The following is a 20,094-nucleotide window of genomic DNA, read 5'->3' as shown; positions in this document are numbered from 1 at the left end:
GAGGATATGTAAATAGTGGAGCTGTGTCCCCTGTCTGTGTCTACTCACTGGGCTGTGCAACGGAGAGGAGCGGATCCTACTCACTGGGAACTTGAAGTCGCCCGTTGCTTCTACGTCTTGCTTGGCATTTGTAGATTCAAATTCCTCTTCAGTAGGGAAAGTGAGTGTTTTTAATCTACAGAGCTGTGTGACGGGTGCAAGCACGTCTTTAATGAGCATCTCGCTGGACTTTTTGAAGATTTCATAGGGCTTGAACACCTACACCTTCATACAACCTTCAGCATCTCAGGATCTACACCATCACTATTATTTGATCAGCAGAATTCATGACCAAGCTCATTAAAGAGCCTACCCCATCTCAAGACCTACCTACATTGTGTACCGTCATAGCTACACCATCACAGAACCTAGATTTTCACAGGACCTGCACAATCCCAAGTCAGACATCATCATAGGACCCACACCATCACAGGACCTGCTCTTTTTATAGAACCGACACCATCCAAGGCCAACATCATGATAGAACGTTCACTATTATAGAAACTATATCACCCCAAGACCAACATCATCACAGGACACCATTCCAAGACATAGTTAAACCATTACAGGACCTACACCATCCCAAATCCAACATCATTGTTGCATCTACACCATCACAGGACCTACATTTTCATAGGACCTACACCATCCCAAGTCCAACATCATCATAGGATCCACATCATCCAAGGACCTAGCGACACCATCCGAGGACCTACCTACCATCTCAGGACATAGCTTCACCATCACAGGACCTACATTTTTAAAGAACCTAAACAATCCGAAGTCCAACTTCATCATAGGACCCCCACCATCCCTGAACCTAGCTGCACCATCACAGAACCTACACTTTTCATAGAACCTATTCCATACCAAGACCAAATCATAATAGGACCTACAATTGTATAGGAATTACATTATTCCAAGACTTACCTACACAATCACAGACCCTAAACCATCATAGGACCTACACCATAACAAGATCTCTTTCATCATAGGACCTACACCATAAAAAGATCTCTTTCATCATAGAACCTACACCATAACCAAACCTATCCCATTCTTGGACGTCCACCAGCATAGTTGTCAAACCATCACAGGATCTTCACTCAGCACTTACCCTATCTCAGGTTCTGCACCATCCTAGAACCCATCACTTTGTAAGACCTACATCATCTTGAAATCCTTACCAATTAAAGACCAGCACCATCCAAGGACCTACAGCATCCCAAGTCATGCCCACAAGACCTACATCATAACAGGACCTAAAGCACCCAAGGAAAACAGTGTCTAAGGATTGATGCCATCATAGGATCTACACCATTCCAAGGCCTGTATCATCTTATGGTCTACAATCTGTTTATTTTACAAGACAAGACAAGAGAAGTTTGCTAGTTGCACCAAATAAACATTCATTCAAACAGAAGTTGAAGAAGAAGTCTGAGGTGTTTCACCCTGTCTCTACCATGGAAGGCTTTTTCCACCGTCACTTCTGTAAGTCGGGTCCTGCTAATGCAGATAGGAGACTCAGTGTAACAGCATCCAAAATCAGGCGTAAGTCAGCGGTGGGAGCCCCATCGTTGGAATTGTGGAACCAACGGAGGTCATCCTCTGCTCAAATCTACCCAAAAAGAAAGAATGCCAAGAAGCGTAGAAAGTCCAGCACAGCCCCTGTGAAGGTGAACCCCCGCTTTTCTGTGTTTGGCACCAAGAGGCGCCCAATAAAGTCTGCTCAGATCCGCATGTTGGAGGAGATACTGTGGGAGATATGGATGGACTGTAAGTTTCAGCCCCAAATAGAGCCACAGCCCAATGACCTGGGTGCAGGAGAAGGATTTGGTTGCTCATCTAGTAGTAGTAGCAGCTCAGACAGTGAGTCTGGTGCCTGCATCACAACAAGGTTTGTAGTAGGTTTATAGCATTGAAACATTGAATCCTACAGCTTTTATATTGGACAGGTAGTAACATAGGGCACATGTGTCTCAGTGTTGTTTCAGCAGAAGCAGTCTGTGCAGTATATGGATGTAGTTTGCTTCACTCATAGGAAATTCCTTCACTATAGATTTATATGGCTGGGAGCTGCCATGTTGTTCCAATTAGAGGGTAAACTTATTGTGTGCAGAGAATATCCCTTCTCTGTTTATTTGTATATATGACTTATGATTTACCCAGTACAGTATAGTTTAAGCGTGCATGTGTATATTATATTACTGCTTATTATTATGCCCTTGATTTCCCAAGAGCGATTCACTGCTGCCCTGAGTTTGCTCCCTGGTCACATGGGCATGTGCCACTCATCTTCCATGTTAATTACTGTTTCATGGGAAATTCTGACACTCGCGCACAAACCCAAAAACATCACATTAGTTACTGTTGGTCTTTTCTAATCTCTGTGCCCATTTAATGCCCATTTGTACTTCATCTGCGGCTTTTCCCATTGAGTATCTGAACTGGCACCCACCCATTTAGATGAGCTACCCATTTATTGTGCCACCTGTAATCCTCCCAGATATATATACAATAAGAAGGAATGTTCTGGGCACACAATAAGCTATACCCTCATACTGTACTGTCTGAGGGAATCAATATGGCACCTCCTCCTCCCATATGTATAAATACAAATATACAGAGAAGGAATGTTCTGGGCACACAATAAGCTATACCCTCATACTGTACTGTCTAAGGGAATCAATATGGCACCTCCTCCCATATGTATAAATACAAATATACAGAGAAGGAATGTTCTGGGCACACAATAAGCTATACCCTCATACTGTACTGTCTAAGGGAATCAATATGGCACCTCCTCCTCCCATATGTATAAATACAAATATACAGAGAAGGAATGTTCTGGGCACACAATAAGCTATACCCTCATACTGTACTGTCTGAGGGAATCAATATGGCACCTCCTCCTCCCATATGTATAAATACAAATATACAGAGAAGGAATGTTCTGGGCACACAATAAGCTATACCCTCATACTGTACTGTCTAAGGGAATCAATATGGCACCTCCTCCCATATGTATAAATACAAATATACAGAGAAGGAATGTTCTGGGCACACAATAAGCTATACCCTCATACTGTCCTGTCTAAGGGAATCAATATGGCACCTCCTCCCATATGTATAAATACAAATATACAGAGAAGGAATGTTCTGGGCACACAATAAGCTATACCCTCATACTGTACTGTCTAAGGGAATCAATATGGCACCTCCTCCTCCCATATGTATAAATACAAATATACAGAGAAGGAATGTTCTGGGCACACAATAAGCTATACCCTCATACTGTACTGTCTAAGGGAATCAATATGGCACCTCCCTCCTCTCATATGTATAAATACAAATATACAGAGAAGGAATGTTCTGGGCATGCAATGCAATACAATGAGTGTGTGACAGCAGAAATAAAGCCATAAATATAAAGCAGAGACAGCTGAGCTAATATCAGCCCCTATGAGTCATAGCTGGAATTAGGTTTGCTCCGGTGGGAGACGACAGTTAGAAAGCAGCAGGCAAATACCCCCCTCCTCCTGAGCAGCAAAAAGTGGAGCTTTTCATTTATCTGTTCTTCTAAAAAACGAGATGCACCATCATCTCTGCTCCCAAAATCTTCCTTCGTTTTTACTCCATATATGGGCATATGATTTGTTATCAGCTTCCTATCAATCTACATTGAAGGGGAAAATAATATTCCAATGCTTCTAGTCTACTGTTTCAGGAGTCAGAACCAGCAGAACAGAGAATACAAACAGCCAGACACCCAGACACTTCTTTTACAAACTATAAATTCAATGAGGAATGAATGGATATTGGGAAATTGCTTCGACTGTTTTTTCTTTCATTGGTCATAAAATCAGTTTTTGGGTGACGTTCCCCTTTAATTATAATTCTCAGATCCTAGAGGTTGTTATATGTGTAACTGGGGCTCCTGAGAATCTTATTGATTTACTTGTCACAAAAATACAGATCATTAAAGCAATTAAGCACTAACGATGATCTCATAACTTGCTGCTCAGCGGAGACAGGTGCTTTGTGACAATAAAATAATAATATATGGGCACAAGGGACTGTATTGTACACTTATTGGTACAAGACTGAGTTATACAGGGAACTCTGAGTATCACTCATGTATTATAAGGGATAATGTACCCCCTACTGTAAATGATAAGGATATTAGAAGTCACTGAGGGGTTGTTCTGTGACCATATAAAGGCACAAGGCTGCAGGCTGAGTTATACAGGGAACTCTGAGTATCACTCATGTATTATAAGGGATAATGTACCCCCTACTGTAAATGATAAGGATATTAGAAGTCGCTGAGGGGTTGTTCTGTGACCATATAAAGGCACAAGGCTGCAGGCTGAGATATACAGGGAACTCTGAGTATCACTCATGTATTATAAGGGATAATGTACCCCCTACTGTAAATGATAAGGATATTAGAAGTCACTCAGGGGTTGTTCAGTGACCATATAAAGACACAAGGCTGCAGGCTGAGTTATACAGGGAACTCTGAGTATCACTCATGTATTATAAGGGATAATGTACCCCCTACTGTAAATGATAAGGATATTAGAAGTCACTGAGGGGTTCTGTGACCATATAAAGGCACAAGGCTGCAGGCTGAGTTATACAGGGAACTCTGAGTATCACTCATGTATTATAAGGGATAATGTACCCCCTACTGTAAATGATAAGGATATTAGAAGTCACTGAGGGGTTGTTCTGTGACCATATAAAGGCACAAGGCTGCAGGCTGAGTTATACAGGGAACTCTGAGTATCACTCATGTATTATAAGGGATAATGTACCCCCTACTGTAAATGATAAGGATATTCAAAGAGGTTCATGGACAGTATAAGTGTAGGCCAAATGCTTTTATCTTCGAGGTGACCTCTAATATCCTGAGATTTAACAAAAGTGGGTAACATTTTTTCATAACACACAAGTTTCAATGAGTCATGTTTCAGAAAGGATATTATGAAGATATTACATAACTGATGATAAGCACCATTTATAAGGATATAATTTACAGGACTCGTGTGTATAATAAAATATTAAAGCCTGACTATTGCCTTTTTTTTATTCCCATTAGGAAAGCGATTTCCCGATCGGGGCTCCAGCATTTGGCTCCTGCGCACTGCCCAATCTCCAATGGTCCGGCCAAGGAACTGAGAATGACCCTGGACTGGACAGTACGGTTTCCGCTTTATAATAACACTTTAAGGGAATACACTGACTAATGGGAAGTCACAGACTTAAACAGTGGGTGGGGCTAGAACACTGTGATGGAAGCTTATAGAGGAAGGGGGAATGAGTCTGTGGCTCAAGCTGTGGGTGGGGTTAAACACATTGATGGAAGCTTATAGGGAGGGGCAGGAGTATGTAACTCAAGCAGTGGGTGGGACTAGAACACTCCGATGGAAGCTTATAGGGAGAGGGACGGGAAGCCTTAACTCTGACAAGGTATGGGTTAACATTGTCCCATTTGATTCAGGAGAATGCAGTGAACGGGGAGCACCTCTGGCAGGAGACAAATGTATCTGGAGACCTGTGTTACCTGGGGGAGGAGAACTGCCAAGTCAAATTTGCTGTAAGTGATCTGTTTGATTCTCTGATATAAAGCCAGTTTGTAGTTGCTAGGGCCAGTGACTCTAGCAACCAGACAGAAGTTTCAATCTGATTTCATCCCAAGATGGGGGCTCTAGGTTCTATCAACCAACAGAGTAGGCTCAAGTCTCTAGGTTGGGAGTTGTAGTTCATCTTTAGAGTTGATCCTGCTCTAGGTTTTACTCTACATAGAGGTACCTGTCCATATTCCTATCACATTCTCTAACGTGTTTTGCCCACTTAACTGTGCAATAATAATTATAATAACAATAACCTTACTCTAGATTGTAGCAGATATAAGGTAGTTGTTATGATGTAATACTGCAAAGAAATAATCCCCTCCCACTGTCATTCTACGCAGAAGTCGGCGCTTCGGAGGAAGTGTGCAGCCTGCAAAATAGTGGTCCATACGGCCTGCATGGAGCAGCTGGACAAGGTGAGAGAGCGCCATCTGCTGGCCGACAGTTGCAATTGGCAATGTGCTGGCAGTTGTGATGTTGCACTGGCAATTGTGCAATTTATTAGTCATCGTTAGTCATTCGCCTGTCAGTTTCGAATGATCTGGAACGGTGACAAAATGCTGCTCAGCTCCATCGTTTGGCAATTGGCTCGATGAGGTCAAAAGGCAACGGGTTATTGAAGAAGTGAAAAAGGGATTTGATTAAAACAGAAACAATGAATGGGGGGTGTTGTGAGTAGAGTTCTCTCAGAGTAAAGGGAACGTGGCTTATCTACTATTTATTTGCTCTTAATCAGACTATATAGTGAGTAACTTTCTGTGTATAGAACATGGGAAATGTTGGAAGGATGAGAGATGCCATATTGTTTCAGTACAAGGTCGGGGTGCAGCTTACAGTTCTCTATATGTTGTGTCTCCTATACATTAAGTCCCCTATACTGTGAATCAGTGGTGTAAAGTTAGGAGCCCACATGGCACCAGTAGCCCCTGGAAGTCACAAATGAACAGGCATTCGTTATATTTAGATGCCCTAATTCTACTTTTCTCTTTGAAAACTCCAGATTAATTTTAGATGTAAACCCACTTTCCGCGATGGAACCTCTCGGACCCCGAGGGAGGTAAGTGAACGTGTGTGGGGGTGTGTGTGTAGGTTCTCCAAGGTGTAACTACAAACTGTGTCAAGGTGGAATCTGAACAGCTTGAATAAAGGAAAGTCCTGCGGAATTGATCTGGGAATCCCAAGTCACGGCTATAACTCCCTGAGAGAGAGAAAGAGAGAGAGAGAGAGAGAGAGAGAGAGAGAGAGAATGAGAATGAGAGAGAGAACTCAGGGCTCAGTAGGTGTAACTGTGTCTCTGAAGCTTGTGTTCTTTTGCACAGTAATTTTGTGTCTGACCTTTCAAATGACAATGTTGAAGAAGCAGCTGGAGGGGGCCCCAGGGCAGTAATGTTATCGGGGTCTCATCTGTTAAAAGTCGCATCAAGTATAAAGACCGGGCTTTAGTCTCTCATTCTCAAAATGTTCCTTAAATAGGTGGATCTAGGTAATAGGAACAGCTGCCCGTGGGCCCTGCACTTGTGGGTGGGCAGAGTAGGGAGAAAGGGCCTATAATAACACAGGATTGATAAAAAAGGACAACATTAAGACAGTAGGGCAAAATGGAGACAGTAGGACAAGATGGAGACAGAAGGGCAAGATGGAGACAGTAGGACAAGATGGAGACAGTAGGACAAGATGGAGACAGTAGGACAAAATGGAGACAGAAGGGCAAGATGGAGACAGTAGGGCAAGATGGAGACAGTAGGACAAGATGGAGACAGAAGGACAAGATGGAGACAGAAGGACAAGATGGAGACAGAAGGGCAAGATGGAGGCAGTAGGACTAGATGGAGACATTGGGTCAAGATGGAGACAGTAGGGCAAGATGGAGACAGTAGGACAAGATGAAGACATCAGCTCAAGATGGAGAGAGTAGGACAACATGAAAAAAAAATAACAAGATGGAGTCAGAAGGGCAAGATGGAGGCAGTAGGACTAGATGGAGATGCTAGGACAGGATGAAAAAAAACATAACAAGATGGAGACAGTAGTGCAAGATGGAGACAGTAGGACAAGATGGAGACAGTAGGGCAAGATGAAGACATTGGGTCAAGATGGAGACAGTAGGGCAAGATGGAGACAGTAGGACAAGATGAAGAAATCAGCTCAAGATGGAGAGAGTAGGACAAGATGAAAAAAAAAAATAACAAGATGGAGACAGAAGGGCAAGATGGAGACAGTAGGACAAGATGGAGACAGTAGGACAAAATGGAGACAGAAAGGCAAGACGGAGACAGTAGGACTATATGGAGACGCTAAGACAAGATGAAAAAAAAATAACAAGATGGAGACAGTAGTGCAAGATGGAGACAGTAGGACAAGATGGAGACAGTAGGGCAAGATGAAGACATTGGATCAAGATGGAGACAGAAGTATGATATGGAGACAGTAGGACAAGATGGAGACAGAAGGGTAAGTTGGAGACAGTAGGAAAAGATGGAGACAGAAGGACAAGATGGAGACAGTAGGACAAGATGGAGACAGTAGAACAAGATGGAGACAGAAGGGCAAAATGGAGACAGTAGGACAAGATAGAAACAGAAGGAAAAGATGGAGACAGAAAAGGACAAGATGGAGACAGTAGGACAAGATGTAGACAGTAGGACAAAATGGAGACAGAAGGATAAGTTGGAGACAGTAGGAAAAGATGGAGACAGAAGGACAAGATGGAGATAGTAGGACAAGATGGAGACAGTAGGACAAGATGGAGACAGTAGGACAAGATGGAGACAGAAGGGCAAGATGGAGACAGTAGGAAAAGATGGAGACAGAAGGACAAGATGGAGACAGAAGGGCAAGATGGAGGCAGTAAGACAAGATGGAGACAGTAGAACAAGATGGAGACAGAAGGGCAAAATGGAGAGAGTAGGACAAGATGAAAAAAAAAATAACAAGATGGAGACAGAAGGGCAAGATGGAGGCAGTAGGACAAGATGGAGACAGTAGGACAAAATGGAGACAGAAGGGCAAGACGGAGACAGTAGGACTATATGGAGACGCTAAGACAAGATGAAAAAATAACAAGATGGAGACAGTAGTGCAAGATGGAGACAGAAGGACAAGATGGAGACAGAAGGGCAAAATGGAGGCAGTAAGACAAGATGGAGACAGTAGAACAAGATGGAGACAGAAGGGCAAGATGGAGACAGTAGGAGAAAATGGAGACAGTAAGGTAAGATGGAGACAGAAGGGCAAGAGGGAGACAGTAGGACAAGATGGAGACAGTATGGCAAGATGGAGACAGTAGGACAAGATAGAGACAGTAGGGCAAAATGGAGACAGAAGGACAAGATGGAGACAGTAGGGCAAGATGGAGACAATTGGACAAGATGGAGACAGAAGGGCAAGATGCAGACAATAGGGCAAGACTATGACAGAATGGCCAAAATGGAGACAATATGTCACAATAGATACAGCAGATAGGTGTTTACTGTTGGCCATCCTGCTGCTCTTCAGATGTTGTTGAAGCACAACTCTCTGCAGTCTGTGAGAGCCCTAGGCTAAGCTAGTGCTATTGTATTTAGCTGCTGACAAGCAAAGTGCGGCTCGACAGAAGGCTAATTAATGACTGACGGAGCAGGGGATATTCCTCCAGCACTGAACTGCCTATTCTCATCGCTGCATTGATTGGGTGTCATGAAAAGCGTCATAACAAGCAGCTTCCCGTGTGTATATATTTATATATACTGTATATATTTAAGTAGGACAAGCCATTTGTACTCTGAGTTCCCAGAGCTGTCGAGGTTCCCCAAACAGTTCAAGGTCAAGGTCAAGTCAGTTGTCGTTAGCTCTTTCACTGAAATTCAGCCTTGTTAAAGGGATATTAAAGGGTAAGTCTGTAATATGTCAAGGAAACTTCTCTTATGGATGAAATTCGCCAATTCCATTTCTCTCCTAATTGTCCAAACCATGAATGACGACCTGGAGACCTTCTCACACCCCTGATGTGTGTTTCTAAAAAGGGACACGGTGGATTTTAAGCCTGACCCGAGCTCTGATGGTTTTTTCTTAGGTCAGACATTTTTCTTGTTGTTCTAACCAGCAGAATCTGGTCAGACATCACTGGGTCCATCGACGGAGGCAAGAGGGCAAATGCAAGCAGTGCGGCAAGGTAAATGAATTTTATATTAATTACTAAAGACTAACCCCCAAACCAATAACTAGGAAGGTGAGGGTTGAGAATGTGGGTCCAAACTCAAAATGGAGATGTTAAAAGGTGTTACTGAGAAACCCAACTAGATAAATAATTTGTTCAACTAAACTGTAGAATTATAGGAGCCATAGTATGAGCACTAACATTGTAGTATAGTAGGCTGAGTAGTATAGTAGGCTAAGTAGTAGTATAGTAGGCTCAGTAGTATAGTAGGCTCAGTAGTTTAGTAGGTTAAGTAGTATAGTAGACTAAGCAGTATAATAGGCTCAGTAGTATAGTAGGCTAAGCAGTTTAGTAGGGTAAGCAGTATAGTAGGCTCAGTAGTATAGTAGGCTAAGCAGTATAGTAGGCTCAGTATTATAGTAGACTAAGCAGTATAATAGGCTCAGTAGTATAGTAGGCTAAGCAGTATAGTAGGCTCAGTATTATAGTAGACTAAGCAGTATAATAGGCTCAGTAGTATAGTAGGCTAAGCAGTTTAGTAGGGTAAGCAGTATAGTAGGCTCAGTAGTATAGTAGGCTAAGCAGTATAGTAGGCTCAGTATTATAGTAGACTAAGCAGTATAATAGGCTCAGTAGTATAGTAGGCTAAGCAGTTTAGTAGGGTAAGCAGTATAGTAGGCTCAGTAGTATAGTAGGCTAAGCAGTATAGTAGGCTCAGTAGTATAGTAGGCTCAGTAGTATAGTAGGCTAAGCAGTATAGTAGGCTCAGTAGTATAGTAGGCTCAGTAGTATAGTAGGCTAAGTAGTATAGTAGGCTTAGTTGTATAGAAGGCTAAGTAGTATAGTAGGCTCAATAGTATAGTAGAGTCAGTTGTATAGTATGCTCAGTAGTATAGTAGGCTCAGTAGTATAGTAGACTAAGTAGTATAGTAGGCTCAGTAGTATAGTAGGCTCAGTACTATAGTAGGCTAAGTAGTAGAGTAGGCTCTGTTGTATAGTAGGCTCTGTTGTATAGTAGGCTCAGTTGTATAGTAGGCTCTGTAGTATTGTAGGTTGAGTAGTATAGTAGGCTCAGTTGTATAGTAGGCTCAGTTGTATAGTGGGCTCAGTAGTATTATAGGTTGAGTAGTATAGTAGGCTCAGTTGTATAGTAGGCTCAGTTGTATAGTAGGCTCAGTAGTATTGTAGGTTGAGTAGTATATTAGGCTCAATTGTATAGTAGGCTCAGTTGTATAGTGGTCTCAGTAGTATTGTAGGTTGAGTAGTATAGTAGGCTCAGTTGTATAGTAGGCTCAGTAGTATTGTAGGTTGAGTAGTATAGTAGGCTCTGTTGTATAGTAGGCTCAGTTGTATAGTAGGCTCAGTAGTATAGTAGGCTGAGTAGTATTGTAGGCTTAGTAGTATAGTAGGCTGAGTAGTATAGTAGGCTCGGTAGTATAGTAGGCTGAGTAGTATTGTAGGCTCAGTATTATAGTAGGCTCAGACCTTCCTACCCAATATTTATCATGTATATTACCCTATTTTGTAAAGAGATCTTTGTCACTTGAGAGATTGTTCCTCAAATAGAGGGTGCATAACCTTTCCCCACCCAAATTCACTGTTATTCCTATTGTGTTTGTGCCACACAGGGGTTCCAGCAGAAGTTTTCATTCCATAGCAAAGAGATCGTGGCTATTAGCTGTTCCTGGTGCAAACAGGCGGTAAGGAGTGTTTGTCATTATTCAATCAACTTGATGGTTCGTTGACTTGTGTAGAATATCCATTGTGTCCTGAGCAGCTGAGCTCTTGGTGGCCAAACATTATGTGCCAATATCTTAAGCTTTGTGTGGTCAGTGGTCCCATGGGTGGTATCATTCTCGGTTTTTGGTCCACCAGTTCTGGTTTTTGTGTGACGTGACTCCTGGGATTACAAGGCTTGTGCAAGAAGATGGGTCGGGTTTGAGAAGGGTTGGATAGAGGTGTATTGGGGAAAAAGAAAACGGGAACCAATTAAGATCCTAATGGTGCCTTTAAAGGAAAAAAATAGAATCCCATTTTTACTTTCTTTAATGAAAAATAAACCTATCTCCAATATACTTTGATTAAAAAATGTGTACCGTTTTTATAAGAAACCTGACTGTATGCAGTGAAATTCTCCCTTCATTTACTGCTGTGGATAGGAATTGCCAGACGGTCCCTAACTGCTCTGCAGGGAAACAATCATACTTATGAACAGCAGGGGGAGCCCCCGCCTTACTTCCCAGCCATGCAGAACTCAAACAGCTTTGTTTGTTTCCCTGTAGAGCAGTCGGCGACTGTGTAGAGATTTGTATTGGATTTTATTTTTGCCTTTACATCCCCCTTTACTGTTTCCAACTCCAGCTGCAGGGACAAAGATCATGGAGCCAGAGTTAAACAGATAAACTGGGATTCTATTTGGAGGATTATTTTGCTGCAGCCACTGGTTCTGCAGAGTTGGAGAAAGTTTATATTAAACAATACAAAAACTATAAAATCCACATTAGATTACATGACAACACAGGAGCCAGTGCAGTCTGTATATTCTGATTATTAATCAGTCTTGCTGTATCGGCTTCTGGCAGATATTATTTGACTTGTGCTGTTTTGATCATTTATGACGATCCCTAAGCAGCCCAGACCACACTGAGCATGTGCACAGTCTTGGTCTTGCAAAGATGTATAACAAAGTTACAAGATGGTGACCCCCTGTGGCGAACTTTGAAAGCATAAATTATTTGTTTGATTAGACTTGTGGTGCAGTAAGTTTCTGTTTAGTATAAAAATACAGCATTTCTAGCCTTATTCTATTTTAGACTTTACTTCCCCTTTAATGACCAAGTCAACCCAAATGGGTGGGTGCTTCCTAGGGGCAACAATTTACTATGCAAAAATTAGAAGAAAGAAGCCCCTATGCAGGTGAGCTCCACCTAAACGCAGATTAGAAATGATCCAATCCCCTTTATCGTTTCGTTATCAAAACCATTAAAAAAAAAAAAAAACAATTAAAAGATTTCTCACACCCCAGGACATACAGTATAATTGACTCAATGAAAGGCGAGATATCTACGTGGGATTAAATGATAATAATCATATTGATATTTAATAATTGCCCCCTAACTTCTAGTACCTGGGTAGGTGTCCAACAGATCACATGTAATTAATTAGTCGCTGTAATGATCCAAGTGCACTGTAGGGGGCGCATCAGATGATATTCATGCATTAGCAATACATTTAAAAAAAATAAACAAAAATTACAGCCAACCCGGTGATTGATGGGGCAATTCTCACCAATTACAATGGTCAATGATATAGGAGTCTATAAGCTTTAATGGCTGGTGGAGAAAGGGTTTAGGAGAAGAACGGAGCATGGAAATACCACCGGTTCCGACTGTGTGTTTGACAGACAGGACTCGTGGGCAGAACTTGCTGCAACTGGGAATAAGTATGTGCCACGCAGGGTAATAATAGTGTCAGTGTTCTTATAAGTGAGCGGTTAGTCATATAAACAGGAAATCGCACTGTACGTACATACCCACATAGTCTTTGTAGGCTGTCATTAGACTGTTTGCTGGAGGAGTTCCCATTCAGCGCTCCGGCATTGTAACACCTTCCCAATATCCATTTATTCCTCATTCTCACTGGGTTTATAGTTCTGTGTAACTGTCATTGTGTCTGTCCCTTTCTCTTCTCTGCACTGCTGCTTCTGACTCCTGATACAACTTCCCAATATCCATTCATTCCTCATTCTCACTGGGTTTATAGTTCTGTGTAACTGTCATTGTGTCTGTCCCTTTCTCTGCACTGCTGCCTCTGACTCCTGATACAACTTCCCAATATCCATTCATTCCTCATTCTCACTGGGTTTATAGTTTTGTGTAACTGTCATTGTGTCTGTCCCTTTCTCTTCTCTGCACTGCTGCTTCTGACTCCTGATACAACTTCCCAATATCCATTCATTCCTCATTCTCACTGGGTTTATAGTTCTGTGTAACTGTCATTGTGTCTGTCCCTTTCTCTGCACTGCTGCCTCTGACTCCTGATACAACTTCCCAATATCCATTCATTCCTCATTCTCACTGGGTTTATAGTTCTGTGTAACTGTCATTGTGTCTCTCCCTTTCTCTGCACTGCTGCCTCTGACTCCTGATACAATTTCCCAATATCCATTCATTCCTCATTCTCACTGGGTTTATAGTTCTGTGTAATTGTCATTGTGTCTGCCCCTTTCTCTTCTCTGCACTGCTGCCTCTGACTCCTGATACAACTTCCCAATATCCATTCATTCCTCATTCTCACTGGGTTTATAGTTCTGTGTAACTGTCATTGTGTCTGTCCCTTTCTCTTCTCTGCACTGCTGCTTCTGACTCCTGATACAACTTCCCAATATCCATTCATTCCTCATTCTCACTGGGTTTATAGTTCTGTGTAACTGTCATTGTGTCTCTCCCTTTCTCTGCACTGCTGCCTCTGACTCCTGATACAATTTCCCAATATCCATTCATTCCTCATTCTCACTGGGTTTATAGTTCTGTGTAACTGTCATTGTGTCTGTCCCTTTCTCTTCTCTGCACTGCTGCTTCTGACTCCTGATACAACTTCCCAATATCCATTCATTCCTCATTCTCACTGGGTTTATAGTTCTGTGTAATTGTCATTGTGTCTGTCCCTTTCTCTTCTCTGCACTGCTGCCTCTGACCCCTGATACAACTTCTCAATATCCATCCATTCCTTTACAGTTACATTTAAGTGTCATTGCTAATGTCACTGTCTGCCTGTCCCTTTCTGTTTCTTTGGTTCTGACTCTCTCAAAAACAATGGAGTAGAAGTCAGTTCTCTACCAGGTCTGTCTCTTCCTGCTTCTGCAACATAGTTTCAGAGAGTCAGAACCAGAGAAGAGAAAGGGACGACAGTATCAATGACAGTAACACATAACTATAAACCCAATGAGAAGGAGTAGCAAATGGATATTGGAAAGTTGCTCAGATTAACATTGGTTCAGGAGTCAGAACCAGCAGTGCAGAGAACAGGGAAGATTCCATAGATGTTCCATTCATTGATTGGTTCTGTTTACATTGCATTATAACATTAAGTGACACTTCTACCCAATCTTTGCCCCCTATGACAGGCCTACTGTACTATATAATCTATGGTTTATGCCTGAAGCCCACATTTGTGTATTTCAGTTCCACAACAAGGTCACCTGCTTCTTGTTGCATCACATAGAGGAGCCGTGCTCCCTGGGAGCCCATGCAGCTGTCATAGTCCCTCCAAGCTGGATCATTAAGGTGAAGAAACCTCAGGTAACTGCATGCTACTCTTTGTCTGTGAGGGTCTGATCTCCTCTTCATGGCCCACCAAGCCTTGACATTGCCCAGGACATCGGCCGTATGTATGGCATCAGTGTCACCGTACCGCATGTGTCCCTTGGGACTAACTCCCCTTAACTATCCTCTTGGAGTGGCCCTTTTTGTTTATTGGTAATTGCCTTTGCACCTTGTTTGGACCCTTTGTAGTAGATACTATAGCCCAACATGCTGTCTTTGCTAGAGGGCTTAGTTATATAGTTATATAGTAACGTCTAACCCGTTCTATATCATCTTGGTTCCTGAAGCCTCTTCTCAATAACAACCTGGGTTGGGTCCAGGATGAGATCATGAGTAATGTCTAACCTGTTCCATCTCATCCTGGACCCAACCCAGTTTGCTATTGAGAAGAGGCTTCAGGACCTATGGCAACTTGCCTCTCTGATAACGTCTGAGATGACACTATAGAGTTCTCTTTGGTGGCATTCTCATTGGACTAGATAGGTAGGGGCCTTCTGGGTAGTCAGCTCCTTCTCCATCTCAGGAGCTGATGCTCGGCTTGAGGGCCTTGGCTAACTGGGCCACTATTTTGATTATTAGAGACATGGTAAGACCGAGGGATACTAAAGACCTGCATGTCGTTGTATAACCAAGTGGCTTGTGTGCATCTTGCTAAGTCTGTGAGTGCATGGGGTCGGTTGCACCACAATACAACTTGATTTAAAAGAAATACACTGTGAGTGCTGTGTATATGTCCCCTAAAGGAAACCCCATTAAAGACCATCTCTATGGTCTAAGGAAAGCTGGATGGCAGAAGTCTGGTGGTCTTGGTCTAGAACAGGCTGTCTAATTGCAGGCCGTACGTGGATTCACGTGGCTCTCAAACTGTTCAAGGGCCCACTGACCTGTTAGGATGACATAGAAAATGAATGGCCCACTGTATGGAAACAGTTGGGCAGCACTGGTCTAGAAGATCAAGGTGGAGAGCCCACTGGACTTTATTGCTCTTCAAAATTCAAGGCAGTTTTTCTTTCACACTTCTAATAAACTAATATTTATTCTTCTGTTGAAAGGTTAATATGGTGGGGAAATCAGATGGGGGTTCATATAAGACTCCCGTTGGATTTTGCAGGTTAACACAAAAAACTCCACAAGAAGGAAGAAGAGGACTTCGTTCAAGAGGAGGGCCAGCAAAAAAGGTTTGGAGGTAAGGAACTCCCGCTTGTTGATCGGCCTTGGGTTTCAGGGTCATGTCCATTATGAACCTGGATATCTTCAGGTTTACTATTTCTGGATCCGGGAATGGCTTCCTAGTATATTGCAATCATGCTCAACTGGCTCAGTGCTGGTTACACAGTCTTCTATTTAAGTGATTGGCCAAGAATCTCCCAAAATACTCACTGGCTCCATACTTGGTTTAGCCCTAAACCAGCCACTGCTGTTCTTTTGAGATTATTGTAGTGGTTACACCACCTTTTCTGCAGTTGTGCGTATGGTGAAGCTTACTACCATTTATTTGTGTACCATGAATGGTCATCATCCAGATTTTGTTGAGTGTTGAGTGTTGAGTTCAAGCTGATCGATGCCTCTTGTTTGAACCCATAGGATATCAAAGGCAGGGCCTTTATAATAAAACCAATCTCTTCCCCGCTCATGAAACCATTGCTGGTCTTCGTGAACCCAAAAAGTGGAGGGAACCAGGTGAGTCAGATTGATCCAAGGATTGCCTACTGTTGGTCTTTGTCAGCTTTGTTCATAAATGATGGTGAATGGAAGGCAATGCATATTTGCATGGGACTAGCGTCTTGTGTTTTTTTCAGGGTACGAAAGTTCTCCAGATGTTTATGTGGTACTTGAATCCTCGGCAGGTCTTTGATCTCTCTCAGGAAGGACCACGGGGAGCGTAAGTGAGGACAAATAGTCCACGTCCCATTCATATAAGCAAATGATGGTTTATACCATTTATAGTTTACGTAAGGGATGACTTATCATTCTCCACCCCTCTTATGCTTGGTCCATTCTTTCCATTGACAGTGGGAGGGGAAAGGCAGTCTCTGCAGGCAGTTAGAGATGAAACACAGGGCCGGTATGAAAATAAAATCCAAATACTCTATGCATCTCTTGATTAAGGTACCATGTGAGTCTTTCACTACAGTCCCAGGTACTGTATAAGGTAGGAGAAGAGCTCAACACCCACCTCCATGCAAGTGGCTGTCAAGAATGAGAATGATTTGGGACAGGTCCTGGAGTAGGGTCAGGCTGCTGCCAAAGTCCTACAAAAGTCATTGCTAAACCAACATGGACCTCTCCCAACCCAGTTGACCAACTAAAGAGGACCTCCTACAAAAGTCAGTGCCAAACCAACATAGACCTCTCCCAACCCACTTGACCAACCAAAGAGCTATCATCAATAAGCAACCACCAGAAGCCTTGCCCTGTTGCCATCCACAATATATGTTGGAAGGATGAAGGATGCATACACAGCTGATGAGTGAGGTTTCATTGGTAGAACTTAGTCCAACATCGCAGCATGACCCACACTTTCTTATAGCATAGGTGGACAGTGGACTACTTTGGTCATCATTTATGAGCTCCATCACATCCTTGCTCTTTTCTCCTCTGTTCCTCAGGCTGGAGATGTACAGAAAAGTGCCAAATCTTCGTATCCTTGCCTGTGGTGGTGACGGGACGGTAAGTGGGAGACTCTGTTGAGGCTTTCTCTCATGTGATCTCTATCATCTGTTGAGTAGTGACAATGCTAATATACACCACCTAGTGGTTAGCACAGGAAACAGCAGCTGCTCGAGACAAAACATCATGGCAGCTTCCATGAGTTATGTGCCTGTTCTGTTTAATGTTATTGGCAGGTGGGCTGGATCCTTTCTGTCTTGGATGAGCTTCAGTTGAACCCTCAGCCTCCTGTAGCAGTTTTACCCCTTGGCACAGGGAATGACCTCGCCCGCACCCTTAATTGGGGAGGGGTAAGTATAAGTATTTAAAGTCAATGTTGAATAATTGTGAGCACAGTTATAAACTGCCCTGTTAGGGTTTTCAAAGGCCCCCTAAACTCACTGGTCGAAATGCTAGTGGTTTCATTCATTCACATTCACATATTTATTTGCGTTGGCACAGTAGTTACTCTTACCGACCACTAGATGTCACTCCATGACCGCAGAGAATTCTGTTGTGTCTGAGACTTTAATATAAAGATAAAATAACAGAATCAGTAGAAATCAAGACATGTGCTGTGTAGTGAGACCCCCTCAGTGCAATTTTTAGGTTAATTAACCCATTAAGGTTCATTAATGAGGTCCAATTCATGCTGTTTGTTCTGTTCCGCCTTGGGCAGGGGTACACAGATGAACCCGTGTCAAAGATCTTGTGCCACGTAGAGGACGGAACCATTGCCCAGTTGGACCGCTGGAACCTGCACGTGGAGCGGAATCCCGACTTACTCCACGAGGAACTGGATGATGGGACACATAAGGTCAGAGGTCAGACGTTCTGTCTGCGCATAAGGGGGGGTTGTAAGATGTTCTCTTCCCCACGGAAATCCAACAAGGCCTAAAAAACCAAAATTGTCTCGCTGTGTGTTTTTTAAAAATTTAAAAAAAAAAGATCCTTAAAGGGGAAGTAAACCCTATGAAAGCAACTTCCCAATGTGCAGATTAATTCCATTATTGTTTTGGTTGTTTTTCTACTATGTGGAAATGTAATTTCCTTTGAAATCAACATCTGTCTGTCCCTTTCGCTTTACAGCTTCCACTTAACGTATTCAATAACTACTTCAGCCTGGGGTTCGACGCCCACGTCACGCTGGAGTTCCACGAATCTCGGGGTAAGTTGGGGAAATGCTGACAGTCTCCTTACAGAGCCCCCCCTCCCCCAAAAAAATAAAACAAAAACAAGGTGTACACACAACCCACCCCATTTCCGTATATAAATGTGAAGCTCTGATAGGAGACTCCTGGGATGCAGTTGTGCTTGAAATTCAGCCAATCACAGAGGAGAAGCTTCCCTTTGATTGGCTGTTAGTTACTTAACGGGCAGGGACCTCCCCTAAAAGCTCTTTCACTGTTGTTCCAAACCGCACCAATGGCAACAGGTTTTCCAGACTAGTGATCATTGCCAGGGATCAATTTCCATTACTCTCTTTACAAAGCAAGTTTTAATTATAATTAAGGGGCGGAACTAGAAATCAATGTTGAGAGTTAAATTGCCGGCAGACACTGAATCCAATTAGAGATGGCTTCTTCCCAATCAATTGACTTTTAACCCCTTGTTGCTCAGGTAACTGGCTGCAGTAGGTGTTGGTGTTTTAGTTTCTGGGCTTTCTGCTTGTGGGCTGAGCCCTACGCACTTTCCTGCACAATCAATTAAGTTGGCAATGATGCAATGCCATGGGGCAGTCCAGCCCTTCAGAATCAACCATGAGGCTCTTGTGCTGAGTACCCCAATAAAACACGTTTTGTCATGCCCATATTGGGAGCTACTCAGCAGGGACACCATTAATGGGTGCGACCATGGCCCCGTCCCCTCCTTGTCCGGTATTATGATTTCCAAAAAGTGCACAAGGGGCAAGGCTGCCACTGAAATATTTTCATTTGATGCAGTTAGAGTCCCTAACATTGAGCAGACTGGGCACCAGCTAACCAATCAGAACAAACAGACGCATGGCCGCATGTGCATGGGGGCAGGTGCAGGAGAATGTGCTGCAGGGATCCTGCGCTGACCTTTCCTGTGCGTAAATCCCAGTCTGCAGGCGTAATTCTTTATTCGTTTCTCTGCTACATTCCCATTGTCTTTGTGATAAACCAGCGGCTTCATTTCTGCCCATTGTGTGTAATGGAGCGAGACGTGAGCCTTTCAGGCCTGTTATGTAGCAAACTGCTCTCTCTCTCGCTCCATTACCCACTCAGATCTCTGCTTTCCTCTGCCTTATACTCTGCACCCCTCTTGTTGGTTCAGACTCCGAAGC

General features: G+C 43.0%; 1 protein-coding gene across 8 annotated transcripts in view; it reads left to right on the top strand.

Annotated features, from left to right (window-relative positions):
* The window catches only part of LOC108704339 (diacylglycerol kinase iota), a 119,231-nt gene that overhangs the window by 54,556 nt on the left and 44,581 nt on the right, over positions 1-20,094 (top strand). For 3 of the 8 annotated variants that reach the window (XM_041585888.1, XM_041585884.1, XM_041585887.1), the window contains exons 2-15: positions 5,144-5,243; positions 5,546-5,641; positions 6,020-6,094; positions 6,679-6,735; positions 9,763-9,828; positions 11,442-11,513; positions 14,997-15,113; positions 16,249-16,323; positions 16,722-16,817; positions 16,937-17,019; positions 17,747-17,807; positions 17,984-18,097; positions 18,466-18,603; positions 18,876-18,954. In XM_041585888.1, coding sequence (XP_041441822.1) covers positions 5,144-5,243; positions 5,546-5,641; positions 6,020-6,094; positions 6,679-6,735; positions 9,763-9,828; positions 11,442-11,513; positions 14,997-15,113; positions 16,249-16,323; positions 16,722-16,817; positions 16,937-17,019; positions 17,747-17,807; positions 17,984-18,097; positions 18,466-18,603; positions 18,876-18,954 — 1,229 coding nt within the window. Of the gene's footprint in view, positions 1-5,143; positions 5,244-5,545; positions 5,642-6,019; positions 6,095-6,678; positions 6,736-9,729; positions 9,829-11,441; positions 11,514-14,996; positions 15,114-16,248; positions 16,324-16,721; positions 16,818-16,936; positions 17,020-17,746; positions 17,808-17,983; positions 18,098-18,465; positions 18,604-18,875; positions 18,955-20,094 lie in introns of all 8 variants that reach the window. The other 5 variants (XM_041585883.1, XM_041585886.1, XM_041585881.1 and 2 more) reach the window with 3 other exon arrangements.

The sequence above is a fragment of the Xenopus laevis genome, chromosome 3L, assembly GCF_017654675.1.
Source record: "Xenopus laevis strain J_2021 chromosome 3L, Xenopus_laevis_v10.1, whole genome shotgun sequence".
In the NCBI taxonomy this organism is placed as follows: Eukaryota; Metazoa; Chordata; class Amphibia; order Anura; family Pipidae; genus Xenopus; species Xenopus laevis.
Note: the sequence above shows the minus strand (reverse complement) of the source record. Positions and strands in the feature narration are given on the sequence as shown.